Here is a 16,817-nt window from a genome sequence, read left to right as displayed (position 1 = left end):
AGAGAGAGAGAGAGAGAGAGAGAGAGAGAGAGAGAGAGAGAGAGAGAGCGCGCTAGGGAGGGAGGGAGCTAAAGTAACCAAACATTTACAGTTCAGTTCACAAATACAAAACATACCAGATAAAAAGTTAAATGCTTCCGCTTTGAAAGTGACTGTTTTTAATGAAATACTTTTATTAATCAAAAGCTTTGCATTTCACTTGGTGATAGAGGGAAGGTTTGAAATATGTAAATATAACAAGTGGCATCTTTGTGATTTTAAAATACATTTGTTAGGTTATATTGAGCAATAAAAAGTACATGAACTCACTCTCCTCCCTCCTCCCTCCCTTACACACACACAAACCTGGAAGGACAGGATGGCACATACCTTTAATCTCAGAGGCAGAGGCAAGTGGATCTCTGTGAATTCAAAGACAACCTGGCCAAAAAAGAGTTCTAGGAAAGCCAGGAACACACAATGAGACCATTTAACACACACACACACACACACACACACAAAGCAAAAACAAACAACAAAAACCTGATCAATTTAACTTAACTGAACTTATACCTAAGTCAGTTTATCAGTATTTGAGCCTTAATATTTTAAAATTCAAATTTTTATTCTTGGTTTTCAAAGTTATTACAGTTCAGCCTTGCAAATTCTTAAAATTTATCATATATATGTTTATTCTTTAATATAATATTCAAGGTTATGAAGGTGAAGGGATTCACTTCTACAGACAACAAGCTCTTTACAGACTTCTGCTTAACTCACTACTTCTGTTTATTCAGGTCTCTGTTCAAATGTTACAACTCAGAGTCCCAACCTGACATTAACTAAAACAGCATACCTTTAACTCTCAAACTATCATTATTCTCTTCTTTCCTCTTAAAACGTCTCACCTGAAATTTTTGTTTTTACTTAGTTCTATATGTACAGGCATTTTGCCTACATGTATATCTGAGCACCATGGGCATGCAGTGACCAGAGACCAGAAGAGGGTGTTGGATCTCATGGAACTGAAATTACAGATGGTTGTAAGTCTCCATGCGGGTGCTGGGACCTGAACCTGGGTCCTCTCCAAGAGCAACAAGCTCTTAACTGCTGAGCCATTTCTCCAGTTCCCTAAATTTATGAATTTCTTTCCTGATCATCCTAGCAAGATGTGAACTTAGTAAGAGCAGAAACTGTATCTCTAGGGCTGCATCCTCAGGTCCTAAAATAATACTTGAAACACAGTACATAATTTTTGAAAACTAGAAAAAGGTCTGCTATGGTGGTGCACACTTGTAATTGTAGCACTTGGGAGGTAGAAGCAGAAGGATCAGGAATTTAAGGCCAGTCACAGCTACATAGCAAGTTTGAGGCCAGACTGCAAAAAAATGGAAAGAATGAGATTGGAAATGCTTTTTAAAAAAAAAAAAAAAAAAAAAAAAAAAAAAACTGCCAGGCTGGAGAGATGGCTCAGCAGTTAAGAGCACTGACTGCTCTTCCAGAGGTCCTGAGTTCAAATCCCAGCAACGACATGGTGGCTCACAACCATATGTAATGAGATCTGATGCCCTCTTCTGGTGTGTCTGAAGACAGCTACAGTGTATTTAAATAAATAAATAAATAAATCTTTAAAAGAAAAAACAAAACTGCCATACTCACTAGCCAAGGTCTCTCATTTTACACATGAATATAAAGTTAGGTTTATTCTCCAAATCCACTAAAATAAACTAAGACTTAAACTATAAACTCAGCTTCTGACCTAGGGGACTCCACTGTAATAAGTGTCCTATCCTTATAGAGCAATATGTGTAAGTTTCCCCCCAAAAAGCACAAAAAATATTATCCAACTTAACATAAGAACTCCCAAATCTCTTACTAGACCCACAAAATTATTAAAAGCAGGGTTGACTAGCTAGCAATTTTTCAAAGTTGACACTTGGGATACATGGTACATACCAAAGATCGCCTCATCTGCATTAATATAGCCATAAAGCAGTCAAAGCTGATCATTCCTTCCTGGCTTGACAGTAGTTTGTTTTTCTCCATAGTATATACAACTGCTGAAGCCCCCAAAGCCATTTCTATCCATTCAAGAAGGTATCTCAAAGAGCCTCTCTGAGCTGCTAAGCCAAGCAGCAACTCAGAGGCTAATCGACGACCTAAAGTGTCTGCCCCAGAATTGGGAATAGTTACTCCTTTAAGAAATGTTGTAACTTGTGATAAGCAGTCCAAGCCCATAGGAGGAATCTTGCTTTCATTTGCTAAAGACAACGGAGGCAAAGAGCTCACAACTTCAATTGCAGTATGAATGACGTCATTGCAGAGACTGAGACCAGGTCCCGACACAGGCATCATCCAACTCTGTCTCAGAAGTGCAAATAACAAACTTAGGCCAGTCCGGACACCCATTTCTATAAGTGCGTCAGTGCTTGACCGGGGGCGTTCACTGACAGAATGGACATCTGCTGAACCAGAGCTGCTCTCTGGAGAATGCTGCTGCTGTTTCACTTTGCCTTTGTCATGGTACTTATTAGAAAGTGCATAAAAGACACGTTGGAGTACAAGCAGTCGTTTTCGTAGCGCCCCAGCAAATGGAGAATCTGAACATACCATCTTTGCTAGTGCTAGCTGGCTGCTAAGAAGGGCATCCAAATAATGGTCCTGCTCATCACTTGAAAGAGACTCACGTTCAAAATCAGGCAACTGTGGTCCTTTGAGGCATAAAACCTGTTGAGGCAAAGGTATTACTTCCTTATTGCTGATCAGTTTAGAATACAAAACAGTAACTCCCTCTCTTGTAGCAATAGATTCACTGTCCTCTGTGATCCAGGAGCTATTCAGGTGTTCAAGCCATTTCAGTTTCACTGGTGGAACCATAGTCGCCATGTTGATTTACTCTTCAGCCATTAGTTCTACAGAGAAAGAAAAGGAGACAGTGAAAAAACTAGAACAGATGACTCCTAGAATGTTTCTGAACTTCCATTTAATATTACATTCAGTGATTTCAAAACTAGTGAGATGTAAATGAAGCCTAAGGTTTAGCTCATAATATATGCAATGGTTATATTTTAGCTTTGATAAATGTATCATGGTTATATAAGACAAATAAAACAAAAATGTGTAAAGGTCTATGGAACTAAAACTTGCAAAATTTTAAAAAGTTAGTTTAGAAAATGGTATTTCATTCCTTCATTTTAAAACAGGGTGAGGGGTATGTTCAACGGCAGAGTAGTTATCTACTGTAATGTGAAGCCCCATGTTTGATCAGGGGAAAGGGAAAGGGGAAAGGGAGGAAGGGAAAGGAAAGGGTATCTGAATGATTTGGTTGATAAAAACTATGTGACATGAAGTAAGAATTTTTACAAACTAAGAATCTGAACTCTCTCAAGAAGCCTGCACCCATATCTTGGCTGTATGCTAGCCTTTCTTTGGCATCTCTCTTTCCCTTAATGCCTGTGTCCTTAAAATGGTTCCTCCAAGTGAATTTATCAAATTCAAAAGCTTTTACACACTCCAGATAAAAAAGGAAATAACAGCTTAACATCTACTGAACGCTTTCTACAAGGCAGGAACTAATACTAGATGGTGAAGACAACTCTATAAAGCAGGTGCTCAGATTACCCCCACTTGACAGCAAAGGAAATAGAAGCACAGAGAGGCTAAACAGTGTGCCAAGGTCACAGTGCATTCTTCCTACAGCTGAATAAGAATTCAAAGACATTTGACCTTTCAAGCAGTAAGTCACACTGCTTCTTCTTCTTTTTTGTTTTTTTCTGGATTCTTTTTTGTTTTTTTTTTTTCAATTTTTTATTAGATATTTTCTTCATTTACATTTCAAATGCTATCCTCAAAGTCCCCTATACCCTCCCCCCTGCCCTGCTCCCCTAGCAACCCACTCCCACTTCTTGGTCCTGGCGTTCCCCTGTACTGGAGCATATAAAGTTTGCAAGACCAAGGGGCCTCTCTTCCCAATGATGGACGACTAAGCCATCTTCTGCTACCTATGCAGCTAGAGACACGAGCTCTGGGGGTACTGGATAGTTCATATTGTTGTTCTACCTATAGGGTTGCAGACCCCTTCAGCTCCTTGGGTACTCTCTCTAGCTCCACCATTGGGGATCCTGTGTTCCATCCAATAGAAAACCTAAGAGAGCAAAAACTATTCTCAACAATAAAAGAACTCTGGTGGAATCACCATGCCTGACCTCAAGCTGTACTACAGAGCAATTGTGATAAAAAAAACTGCATGGTTCTGGTACAGCAACAGACAGGTAGATCAATGGTATAGAATTGAAGACCCAGAAATGAACCCACACACCTATGGTTACTTGATCTTTGACAAGGGAGCAAAAACCATCCAGTGGAAAAAAGACAGCATTTTCAACAAATAGTGCTGGCATAACTGGCAGTTATCATGTAGAAGAATGAGAATTGATCCATTCTAATCTCCTTGTACAAAGCTCAAGTCTAAGTAGATCAAAAAACTCCACATAAAACCAGAGACACTGAAATTTATAGAGAAGAAAGTGGAGGAAAGCCTCAAAGATATGGGCACAGGAGAAAATTTCCTAAACAGAACAGCAATGGCTTGTGCTGTAAGATCAAGAATCGACAAATGGGACCTCATAAAATTGCAAAGCTTCTGTAAGGCAAAGATACTGTCAATAAGACAAAAAGGCCACCAACAGATTGGGAAAGGATTTTTACCAATCCTAAATCTGATAAGGAACTAATATCCAATATAGAAGCTGGACTCCAGAAATTCAAATAACCCCATTAAAGAATGGGGTACAGAGCTAAACAAAGAATTCTCAACTGAGGAATACCAAATGCCTGAGAAGCACCTAAAAAAATGTTCAACATCCTTAATCATCAGGGAAATGCAAATCAAAACAACCATGAGATTCTACCTCACACACTCAGTCAGAATGGCTAAGATCAAAAATTCAGGGGCTGGTGAGATGGCTCAGCAGGTAAGAGCACCGACTGCTCTTCCAAAGGTTCGGAGTTCAAATCCCAGCAACCATATGGTGGCTCACAAACATCCGTAACAAGATCTGATGCCCTCTTCTGGAGTGTCTGAAGTCAGCTACAGTGTACTTACATATAATAAATAAATAAATCTTTAAAAAAAAAAAATTCAGGTGAGAGCAGATGCTGACGAGGATATGGAGAAAAAGGAACACTTCTCCACTGCTGGTGGGATTGCAAGCTTGTACAACCACTCTGGAAATCAGTTCGGCGGTTCCTCAGAAAATTGGACTACCGGAAGATCCAGCAATACCTCTCCTGGGCATATACCCAGAAGATGTTCCAACTGGTAATAAGGACACATGCTCCACTATGTTCATAGCATCCTTATTTATAATAGCCAGAAGCTGGAAAGAACCCAGATGTCCCTCAACAGGGGAATGGATACAGAAAATGTGGTACATTTACACAATGGAGTACTACTCAGCTATTAAAAACAATGAATTTATGAAATTCTTAGGCAAATGGATGTATCTGGAGGATATCATCCTNAGTGAGGTAACCCAATCACAAAAGAACTCACTTGATATGCACTCACTGATAAATGGATATTACCCCAGAAACTTAGACTATCCAAGATACAATTTGCAAAACACAAGAAAATCAAGAAGAAGGAAGACCAACATGTGGATACTTCATTCCTCCTTAGAATAGGGAATAAAATATCCATGGAAGGAGTTACAGAGACAAAGTTTGGAGCTGAGATGAAATGGTGGTCACATTGCTTCTGAACACCATATCAGAGATAGTTTAACAGGTTCTATACCACTCTAGATTTTTTTTAATTAAAAACCTCAAAATGTTTCAAAGAATCAAGTGTCAACTCAGCTCATTCTAAAAGGTCTATTGTTATGATTTAAAATATGTTCTTCCTAACCACATACTCAAAATTATTAAGATATTTCAGGGCTGAAAGAGAGGTAGGGCGGTATCCTATCAGACAACAACCAAAGACTTTTCCCAGTCCTATTCTGAATGTTGCAGAACAGATATACAAAGGCTTGAGAAGCCAAGACAAGAAGATCCCTGAGCTCAGGAGTATAAGGCAAAGGGCTTGGGTAACAGCAAGATTCCATCTCCAAAAATGAAGAGACCAAAATGAAAGAGAGGCGAAAAGGGAAGAAAAATGAAAAAGAAGGGGCAGAAAGAGGAAAAAAGAGTAGGAAATGGAAAGGAAGGGTCAAAACAAAGTTTGGAAGGGGTGCTGGGGAGATAGCTTAGTCAGTACAGTGCTTGCTGCACACACATGAGGACCTGAGTTCAGAGGCCCAACACCCAAGTAAAAATAGAAAACCATGACATACCTGTTACCTGAGCACTGAGTCAGAGATAGAAAAATCCATAGAGGCTTACTGTCCAGCCAATCTAGCCATCAAAGAACTCTGACCTCCACACAAGCATAGGCACACAAACACACACACACAGAGTTGTATAAATATACCTCTCAAAACAGAGACCCACACACACAAAACTAGAAATCAAATGTATTGAATTAGAGATTATAAAGCTAATATAATCAAGGTCTGTGATACTGGCATCAAGATAAGTCAAGAACTTAACTTAAGAATACATAAACTTAACCAACTGTTTTTTAACTGCCATACTAAGGCAGAATCATTTCTTTTTCAACAAAAGGTGCTTGAACAACTGATTATACATATAGGTGTAAAATGAAGCTTACCTTAATTTCACAACATACACAAAAGTCAATTCAAATTTGTTTAATGAACCAAAATGTCAAAGCTAAACCTAAAAATTTAACAAAGAAAAGTAAAGTCTAAACATGATGATTGTATACTTACAATCCCAACACTTAAGAGTTGAGTCAAAAAAAAATAAAAAATAGAGTTGAGTTAATAAGATATCAAATGTGAGACCAGTTTGGGCCACATAACAATAATGAAAGAAAGAAAAAAACAAAAAACAAACAAACAAACAAAAAAAGGCAAACCTGATTAAGGTAAGAAAACCCATAACTTGGGACAATCCACACTTAAACCTTTCCAGTGTTATTATTAAAACTATATATAGGTTGCAGAGATGGCTCAGCAGTTAAGAGCATTTGCTACTCTTGCAAAAGACCTAGGTTCTGTTCTCCACACCCACATTGAGGCTTACAACTGTAACTCCAGTTCCAGTTCCAATACCCTCTTCTGGCCCCCACAGGCACCAGGAAAGCATGTAATGCAGACACATACACTTATGCAGAATACTCATACACATAAAATAAAATAAAACTATCTTTTTAAGACAAAGAAAAACAAACAAAAATAAAGAAAATTGAAAGTCAAGTCAGCAAGTCAGATGTGAGTAAAACAAAGCATTTGCTGTGCAAGCCTGGCAGTCCGAGTTCCTAGTCCCAAGTTACATGGGGAAAGAAGAGAACCAACTTTCTAAAGTTGTCCTCTGACTTCTACACACATCCAGTGTCATGCACACACCCACATTCTCACAAATACACACACACACACACACACACACACACACAGAAACACACAGAAACATATACGCACAATAATATCAATAATTTTAAATCTTTAAAGAAAATTGTCAAGCCAAGTTGAAAAATACTATTTGCAAACCATGTATCCAATAAAAGATTTATAACAAGAATATATTTTTGCCAGGTGTTGTGGTATACACCTTTAATCCCAGTACTCAGGAGGCAGAAACAGGAGGATATCTGAGTTCCATCCAGGCCAGCCTGATCTACAAATCGAGTTCCAAGCTAGCCTGGGCCATTACACAGAAAAACCTTGTCTCAAAAAAAGAATCCTAGAAGAGAGATGCAATGGCACACAGCTACAGTCGTAAGTACTCGGGAGAGGACTAGCAAGATGGCTCAGCAGGTAAGAGCACTGACTGCTCTTCCAAAGGTCCTGAGTTCAAATCCCAACAACCACATGGTGGTTCACAATCACCCGTAATGAGATCTGATGCCCTCTTCTGGTGCATCTAAAGACAGCTACAGTGTACTTACGTATACTATTAAATCTTTGGGCCAGAGCGAGCAGAGGTCCTAAAAATTCAATTCCCAACAACCACATGAAGACTCACAACCATCTGTAAAGCTACAATGTACTCACATACATTAAATAAATAAATCTTTTTTAAAAATGAAGTACTCAGGAGGTTGGGGAAAGAGGAGCATTGAATCCAAGAGTTGAAGATTAATGTGGGCAACATAGTAAGACACCCTCCCCCACACAGCTCAAAAACCAAACAATAAAAAAAAAAATCCTTACAACTCAATAATAATAAAAAAAAAAACTCCAATTTTAATTGGGCAAGATATTTAAATAAAAATGTCACTAAGATACATAGTCAAATAGCCATAGAAAATGATACCCAACATCATTAGACCTTAATGAAATGCAAATTAAAACCACAGTAAGAGCTGGGCGGTGGTGGTGCACACCTTTGATCCCAGCACTTGGGAGGCAGAGGCAGGCTAATTTCTGAGAGTGAGTTCCAGGACAGCCAGGGCTACACAGAGAAACCCTGTCTTGAAAAACAAAACAAAACAAAAAAACAACAACAAAAAAAACAAAAACAAAAAACAAACAAAAAAAAATCCAATAAGCTCACTAACCTGAGTAAAATTTAAAAACACAACCAATACAAATTACCTATGAGGTCACAGAGCAAGCAGAAGAGTCACACATTGCTAACAGAAATGGAAAATGGAAAATTATTTGACAATTTAGTATAAAGTTTATTAAAAACATACACTGTACTTTCACAATACACAAAAGTCTACTCCTTAAGTATTCACTATATATTTACACATGACCTTACAGCAGCATCAGTCATAACAGCTGAAACCTGAAAACTCAAAAGTCCATCAATAGAAGAATGTGGGTTGAAGAGAAGACATAGTAGTTAAGAATGTACACTGCTCTTCCAGAAGACCTGTGTTCAATTCCCAGCACCCACATCAGGCAATCACAACTGCCTGTAACTTCAATTCCTAGAAATCTGATCTTTAATCTCTGAAAGCACTAGCACTTGTGAGTATATACCCACATGCACACACAATTACAAATTATAAGAATAAATCTTTTAAAAATAAATAAAACCTTTTTTAAGAGATGGATGTAAGTTACAGTCTATGTACAATAGCATACTATTCAGTAACTGTTTAAAAAATAAGTTGATAAAAACAACACGAATGAATCTGAACAGCATTATATTGAATAAAGTAAGCAAGACATCAAAGACTAACTTTGGGAAGCAGCATTAGAAACATCACAAAGTTGAGGCCAACCTGGGCTACATAAAATCCATCTCATAAAAGAAAAACAGCATAACTAACTTCCCATATGTATGTGTATGTATATATGTATGTAGTATGTATGTATGTATGCACATATTAAATTCTAGACAATGTAAAACCAATGTGATTAAAAAGTAGTCCACTGCTTACCACTGCCTAGGGAACAGATAAAGAACAGTTAATTGCAAAGGGTACAAGGAAACTTTTGAGAAATGAAATGGGTAGAGTGTGACAATTAAGTCATTTTAAATATTTGTCAAATCCTGTCAAATAGTTAAAATGATAAATTTTGCTGTATCTTAAATTTAATCCGAAAGTAGCCAAAAATAAAGGAAAACACCCAATGACTTATAGGCCCTTGCATCTTGTTCATTTGATGCTGGTAGTTCCAAAATTCCTACCCTGGTCAGCATCTCTGCAGAACAGCAGTCTTACATTTTAAAATGCCTAAGTCACTGTTTCTTATCCCCATTTCACTATATCCAAAATTAGCCCCAGCATCTCTTCCAGTTTCTCCACCTCCCAACACTTTCCTACACTTTCTTCCTATACTCTTATAAAAACAGATCATTTGGGCACATCAACCTTAGGGTAACCCAGAGTCAAAACCACAGAGCCTTTAACTTCTTTTTTTTAAATAGCAGGGCAACTTCTTACATATTGCTACTGGCCCAGCCCTGTAACACCTTTCATAACCTGTTCTGTAAAGTACCTGAAGAGTCCTAATATATTCTATCTACTTCTGCCAGATTAATCTGAAGCTCTTGTTTGCTTGATTGCTTGCTTGCTTGCTTTTCCAGACGGGGTTTCTATGTAGCCTTGGCTGTTCTTAAACTCCCTTTGTAGACCAGGCTGGCATTGAACTCATCTGCCTCCCAAGTGCTGGGATTAAAGGCATGTTGCCACCATTCCAGCTCTAACGCTCATTTTTAACATTCAACTCTATCACTGCCCATACATTATAAAGTGAAAGCTCTGTTTCCTATTAAGCCATTATTGTGGAGTTAAGTCTATTCAGAAGCAGACTGGTTCCCATAACTCTGGTTCAATTAACTGTACCCTTAATCTATTATTTTATTTATTTAATTTTGCCTGCATGGGATCATGTGTCCACCTGCCTGGAAGCCAGAAGAGAATGTCCAATCTCTTAAGGGGGATTCTAAGCCATCATGTGGATTCTGGGAACCAAACCCAGGTCCTCTGCAAGATCAAGTGCTTTTAACTACTAAGCCATCTCTCCAGCCCTTTGCCCTACCCTTTAATAAAACAAATGTTCCACTTCTGTGCCTTTGCTCACATTACTCTGTATGATTAAAGATCCTTACTTAACTAATCTATTCCTATCAAAATCCATACCTCAAAGGCCTATTGAGAAAGGTACCTCTTCAAAAGCCTCTACACTGTAATTACCCCATGTCCACTGATACAGACTGGATCAGATTTTTCTGTTATATTTGTTCAGTCAGATGAGACTTATCCTATTCTACCTGGCTTTTTGCTCTTATTTATGTGCTTGTTTTTATTTCCTCTGGCCCTTCCTATTCCACAACTAGACATGATTTTCAGGACTGGTACTCTCCTAATATTTTGTTCTGTCAGCCACTGACACCCACCTCCCTCAGAAACTCTGGAGAGGATAAATTAATTCTGGTCTCATAATTAATCTACAATGAAATAATAAAACTAGCCACATTAAGGCTATTAAAAATAAATCAGGTAATATAGACTGCCTTCATCCTTTTTGTTGTAAGTTGAAATGGTGTATCAGATGTTGCATTTTTATTTCTATGAAGAGGAAAAATACTTTAAACCAAGTCTTTTCCTAGAGCATTTTCATTATAACTCTCCCCCACCTTTTGTTGTTATTATTTTGTTTTTTTGTTTTCAAGACCAGGTTTCTCTTGTGTAGCCTTGGCTGTCCTAGAACTCACTCTGTAAACCAGGCTGGTCTCAAACTCAGAGGTCCACCTGTCTCTAGTTCTCCAGTGCTAGATTTAAAGTCAAGAGCCACCACCACACAGCAATCCCCCACCTTTTTAACTTCTTGTTACATTAGAACAAAGAAGGGCACTGGTAAGGTGGGAGAATGAGATGAAAAAGAGAAATTACTGACCTTTATTTCTCAAGTCCTCCTCAACTCACAGAACTTTTCCCCCTAAGGCCACCAGCCCTAACCAATGCACTGGCATCCATTTGTCCAGCTCTGGTTCCAAGGTCTTCATGCTTCCTCAATCTTACAGTGGTTGATAGCTTCTCAACAATGCTGTCTTAGGAATGTCACAATCCTGTTCCTTTTCTTAAGCCAAAATATTAACAACTTATCCATTTATTTCCTGCCAGGACTGCAACTGATCAAGCTCCATACCAAAATCTCTCATTCTACTTAGAAATCAAAAACACTACCTTCCACAGCCTACCAAATATTAAGCATGCCATGTACTTCTGCCATCTCCACTTTAGTTAGGTAGTCATTCTTGTCAAACCTTAGTATCACTCAATTGAGATGAATTCACTGTCATCTTTTAAGTATCTAACTCTTTGACCTAACAACTCCTGTACTTCCTTCAGGTCTAATAATTCAGAGCCTACCTTCACCCCCTGTATCTTTTACATGGAACTATGAAAATAAATACTGAGTGTTGCTATCTATACTCCCATATAACCATATAGCTAATAAAGAGAGTAACAAAAGCTCTTTTAAGTTGCCTGTGTGTTCTTTCATAGAACATGTGAAATTTAGTAACCAGTGGCCCTCTTGGTGAAGTAGGCAGCCAGCCAGTTTTATAATCTGAAATATAGTATCTTTTCTTATATTTTAACAATAATAAACCATGTAATTATTTTAAAACTAACCTTTGCTATACATATAACCTTATCATTTATTAAAGACAAAAGCAAATTTACACAGTAATGAGGTGGCTATTCTTGTTTTTAAATAATGAATTAAATCTTGGCTGAATATTTGATACAGCAGGAAATAAAGCATGCTCAATATTTCTCAGATTCGATTAGTGTGAGTTTTTTTCAACATTTTTTTAAAATCTGTATTTATCTTATGTATTTGTGTGGGTGCCTCAGTGTACTTATATGCAAAGTGTGTGAGCCTGGTGTCCATGGAGATCAGAAGAGGGCATCAGATTCCCTTGAACTGTTGTTACAGATGGCTGTAATCTGCCATATGGGTACTGGCAACTGAGCTTAGGTCCTCTCAAAGAGCAGCAGTAAGTGCTATTAACTGTTTAGAATTACTTTTAATTTAACCACAGCAAAGAATACCCTAAATTAAATACAGATTCAAACCAGAGATACAAAATAAAGTTAACTCTTGTTGACAAAAAGTCAAAACAAAAACATAGTTACAATGTTTTAGTACTAAGTTTATGACATATAGCTATTTTTAATCCTACTGTTTTGGGACAGCAGGATGGCTCCGTGGTTTAAGGCACTGGCTACCAATCCAGATGATGGGAGTGCAATTCCCAAGATCCATGATATGACAGAAAGAGAAAACTGACTCCTACAAACTGTTCTCTAACCCCAAAACACACATATATGTGTAATAAATATAATTTAAATTTTCAAGTAAGTAATAAAATATTACTGTTTTTAATAATTCTTTTTTAGGGAGCTAGAGAGATGGTGCAACAGTTAAGGGCACTGACTGCTCTTCCAAAGGTCCTGAGTTCAATTGCCAGCAACCAAATGGTGGCTCACAACCATCTGTAATGGGATCTAATGCCTTCTTCTGATATGTCTGAAGACAGCTACAGTGCACTCATATAAATAAAATAAATCTTTAAAAAATAATTCTTTTTAATGTAATGATTTCAAACAATGGCTGCAATCAAACATGTAAGTTTTCTAAACTATCAAAGCACATGTTGGGTTTTTTGTTGGGCTATTTTGTTTTGTCTTGCCTTGTGAGAGACATCATTTTGTTCTTTTTTAGTTGAATGAACAGATTCTGGGAGCCAGCCACAATTGCTAGGTTACAGAATAGTAACTGTCAATACACTTCTAATGAAAGAATCTTTGAAAACAAGAGTAAATTACACATGTCAAGTTAAACAATCTGTTATTCTACAGATGAGATTAATCCAGAATGCAAATAAACTACCAACACCTGCAGTTCACCTTAATTTGAAGTTGATCTTTGGCCAGGACCCATAGGCTAGGCTAAAACAAAAGCAGATTTTCTAAAACTCTGGGTCTGGACCCAGTAGGTTCGCATAACTGAATAAGCAGGTTTCTGGATGTTCATCTAACAACATTTAATTCAAAATCAAACACATATCCAAGGTGTCTCTGGCAGTACTCACTCATGCTATATCACATGACCTCAATGCAGCCTTGGTTGTGAACACACAATGTGTGTGCTTTACAATGTGCACAGTCATGACACAAAACTTCAACCAAAGTTGCCTGAAATACTTGGTCAAATTCCAGACTAAGTTGCAATTGCAATGCTGTTTTTGAACATATAAAGTTTTCTGCTCTGTGGAAACATAATAGTTTAATTTTAAGGAGAAAAAAAAAGGATTTTATGAGTTCCCTAAAAGTAGAATATAAGTATAAGATTAGTGTATCTTGAGATTACATAGTACTAGAATATTTCATTTTAAAAAACTGTTTAAGTGCTCACTTTGGCAGCACATATAGTAAAATTGGAACGATACAGAGAAGATTAGCATGGCCCCTGCTCAAGGAGGGCACGCAAATTCGTGAAGCAATCCATATTTTTGAGACAACGGTGCCACCCAGGTGGTGAAGCTTCCAAAATGCCTAGGTATTATCCTACCGAAGATGTGTCTCGGAAACTGCTGAGCCATGGCAAAAAGCCCTTCAGTCAGCACGTGAGAAGGCTGCGCTCCAGCATCACTCACTGGGCGCTGCAGAGGCAAGGGGGTGGTTTTCCTGGGCAGTGGCTTGCTACTTGTGACTAGGCCTCTTGCCATCCATAGAGTTGCTCTACGCAGAGCACACCAGAAGTTATTCATTGCCACCTCTGCAAAAGTTGTTTATCAGTGAGGTTAAAATCCCCAAACACCTGACTGATGCTTACTTCAAGAAACAGCAGCTGAGCAAGTCCAGGTATCAGGAGGGTGAGATCTTCGACAAAGAGAGGCAGAAATACTAGATTACAGAGCAGCAAAAGGCTGATCAGAAGACTGTGGACTCGCAGATTCTGCCAAAGACTAAAGCTGTTCCTCAGCTCCAGGGCTACCTGCGATCTCAGTTCTCCCTGAAATTGCTAACAACCTAATTAAACAGCTTTGTATGGAAAAAAAAATTGCTGTTTAAGTTTGTGACTTGAGTTTCACAAATACATAGTAAATTAATTTGAGAATTTCCCACAATTTCTGAAATTGCTTTAAAGATATTTCTGCCATTTTGAACACGCTACTGTGAAGATAAATGCTGAAGATATTTTATACTTTTAGTAGCTATTAATCAGCCAAGTTTTATATCTACCTTATAGTACACAAATTTGTTTTCATTTTTAATAGTAAGACCTATGTATACCAAAAAACTGTTTTATAATACATTTATGATTTTTTGTCAATAAATGATCTGTATGTTTTATATAGCCATGTTTCTGGGGGGGTCATGTAAAAACTTCTCAGGAGGGCTAGTAGAACTTAATAGGTAAAGCCCTGACCACTTTTATTTTTATTTATTTACTAAAACAACAGTCACAGAAAAGACAATGTAGATTTGCAAACAATATTGCAGCCACTGTTACTTTCTAGTAGTATGGGCTTCTGGAATTTATCAGCAGCAGGTTTACTTCGTAAGTACTCTAGTACATTAGCGCCTAAGCAGGATTAGTTTCATCTTGTGTACAAAAAACAAGTCCTGCTTACTCATTCTGAAATAAGGAACCAAAAGATGGCAAAGAAAAGGGAGATGGTGATTACAACGTAGCAAAACAAAACAAAAAATAACTTTGAAAGAAGAGAAAGGCATCTTAAATAATAGTTTAAGAATGCAAAATACTCTGCAGTTAAAATTTTGGAAAAAAAGTCACAACTTGTTAGTGACCAAAAGTGATTCTGTAAAATTCGCAGTTCACTTTATTCTTCTATTTTGCACACCTTCTTACTATCTCAAAACAATTTTAATGTAACCAAAATATTTGAAATTGTTTTCAAAATGAGTAAGGAAACATCACACAACATTTATGACTTGTCATTACCACTGTATCTTACATACTCAGAAACTACAAGACTGTCTTTACCAAACTTCCAAAAGGGCAGGAATGTAAGGTAGGAGAGGGGAAAAGGAAAGGAAAAAAGAATGCAGTAAAGAAAACAAATTTGGACAAATGGCTCACTCCTATAACCTAGCATTCAGAAGCCTGAGACAGATTTTGTGGCCTGCCCAAGTTACACAGTGAAATTGTCTCAAAAAGATGAACCTCAGTCAGTGCAAGTGCTTGCAACACATACTTGACAACATGAACTTCAACATGTGTAACCATGTAAAAAGCCCAATGCTATGGCACACATCTCAAAGCCCAGAACTGCTAGGAGAGATGGAGACAGGAGAGTTGCCAGGAAATTCCCAGGCCAGTTAGCCCCAGTGCCACTGTTAAGAGACTATGCCTCAAAAGAAAGCAAAAGGCAAGAAATAACTCCTAAAAGTTGTCATCTGGCCTATGTACAAGTATACACACACACACACACACACACACACACACACACACACACATATATTTGAAGGTAACTATGTGAGATAGGTATGTTAAAACTGTTTATCTAATTCCATTTCACTAAAAATATACAGTATACCTTAAATTTATATAATAAACCTGAGAGAGAGAGAGAGAGAGAGAGAGAGAGAGAGAGAGAGAGAGAGAGAGAGAGAGAAACACACAGGATATTCCAGGGTATCTACACAGCCTGCACAAGGCCTTGGGTTCAATCCATGTACAGCAAATTGATTAATGAATTAACTGATTAAGAGACCACAAATTGGTAAACATGTTCAATCACCAGAAATCAAGTGTTACCTGAGGTCTGTATTCACTTCAAAGATATTTTAAGACTGCACAGACCTCTACTGGTTCTATTCACAATCAAATACCTAGCATGTTTTCCTTAGAACCATTAATTATTCATACAGCCACTAAAATATAGTCTCCTTAAATGCAAGAATGTATCAGCTTGTTTGTCAGTACTGGGGATCACACCCAGTACCTAACATATGCTAGGCAAGGACTGAGTTACATCCTCAACCCTGATTTTTAATTTGTGTGTTCCTAGGACCCGAGGCAGTGATATACCATATACTTCTAATAATAAAAAAATAGATATACACATGGTCACTTACAGAAACATTGTTTATAAGTGCAAAATACAGAAAACAGTATAAATGCCATACACATACGTAGCTGTATCTATGCAACTATTTTTTAAAAACTGAAGATACTCTGGAGTCAGAAAAAGGCGGATTTCTGTGATTTTTTTTTAAATATTTATTTATTATTATATCTAAGTACACTGTAGCTGTCTTCAGATGCACCAGAAGA

General features: G+C 37.6%; 1 protein-coding gene, 1 non-coding gene and 1 pseudogene across 2 annotated transcripts in view; 2 read left to right on the top strand and 1 right to left on the bottom strand.

The window, feature by feature from the left end:
- Nucleotides 1–16,817, bottom strand: part of Herc1 (HECT and RLD domain containing E3 ubiquitin protein ligase family member 1) — a 160,319-nt gene that overhangs the window by 135,187 nt on the left and 8,315 nt on the right. Inside the window, 1 exon segment of the mRNA XM_029543584.1 lies at nt 1,936–2,891. Coding sequence (XP_029399444.1) covers nt 1,936–2,865 — 930 coding nt within the window. The 5' untranslated portion in view covers nt 2,866–2,891.
- Nucleotides 13,921–14,027, top strand: LOC115064978. Its single transcript, XR_003844779.1, has one exon. It is a non-coding gene; the product is annotated as a U6 spliceosomal RNA (small nuclear RNA).
- Nucleotides 14,039–14,549, top strand: LOC110328373 (annotated as a pseudogene).

This window comes from Mus pahari, chromosome 10 (assembly GCF_900095145.1).
Source record: "Mus pahari chromosome 10, PAHARI_EIJ_v1.1, whole genome shotgun sequence".
Taxonomy (NCBI): Eukaryota; Metazoa; Chordata; class Mammalia; order Rodentia; family Muridae; genus Mus; species Mus pahari.
The sequence above is the reverse complement of the archived record's forward strand: the minus strand, read 5'-3'. Positions and strand labels throughout refer to the sequence as shown.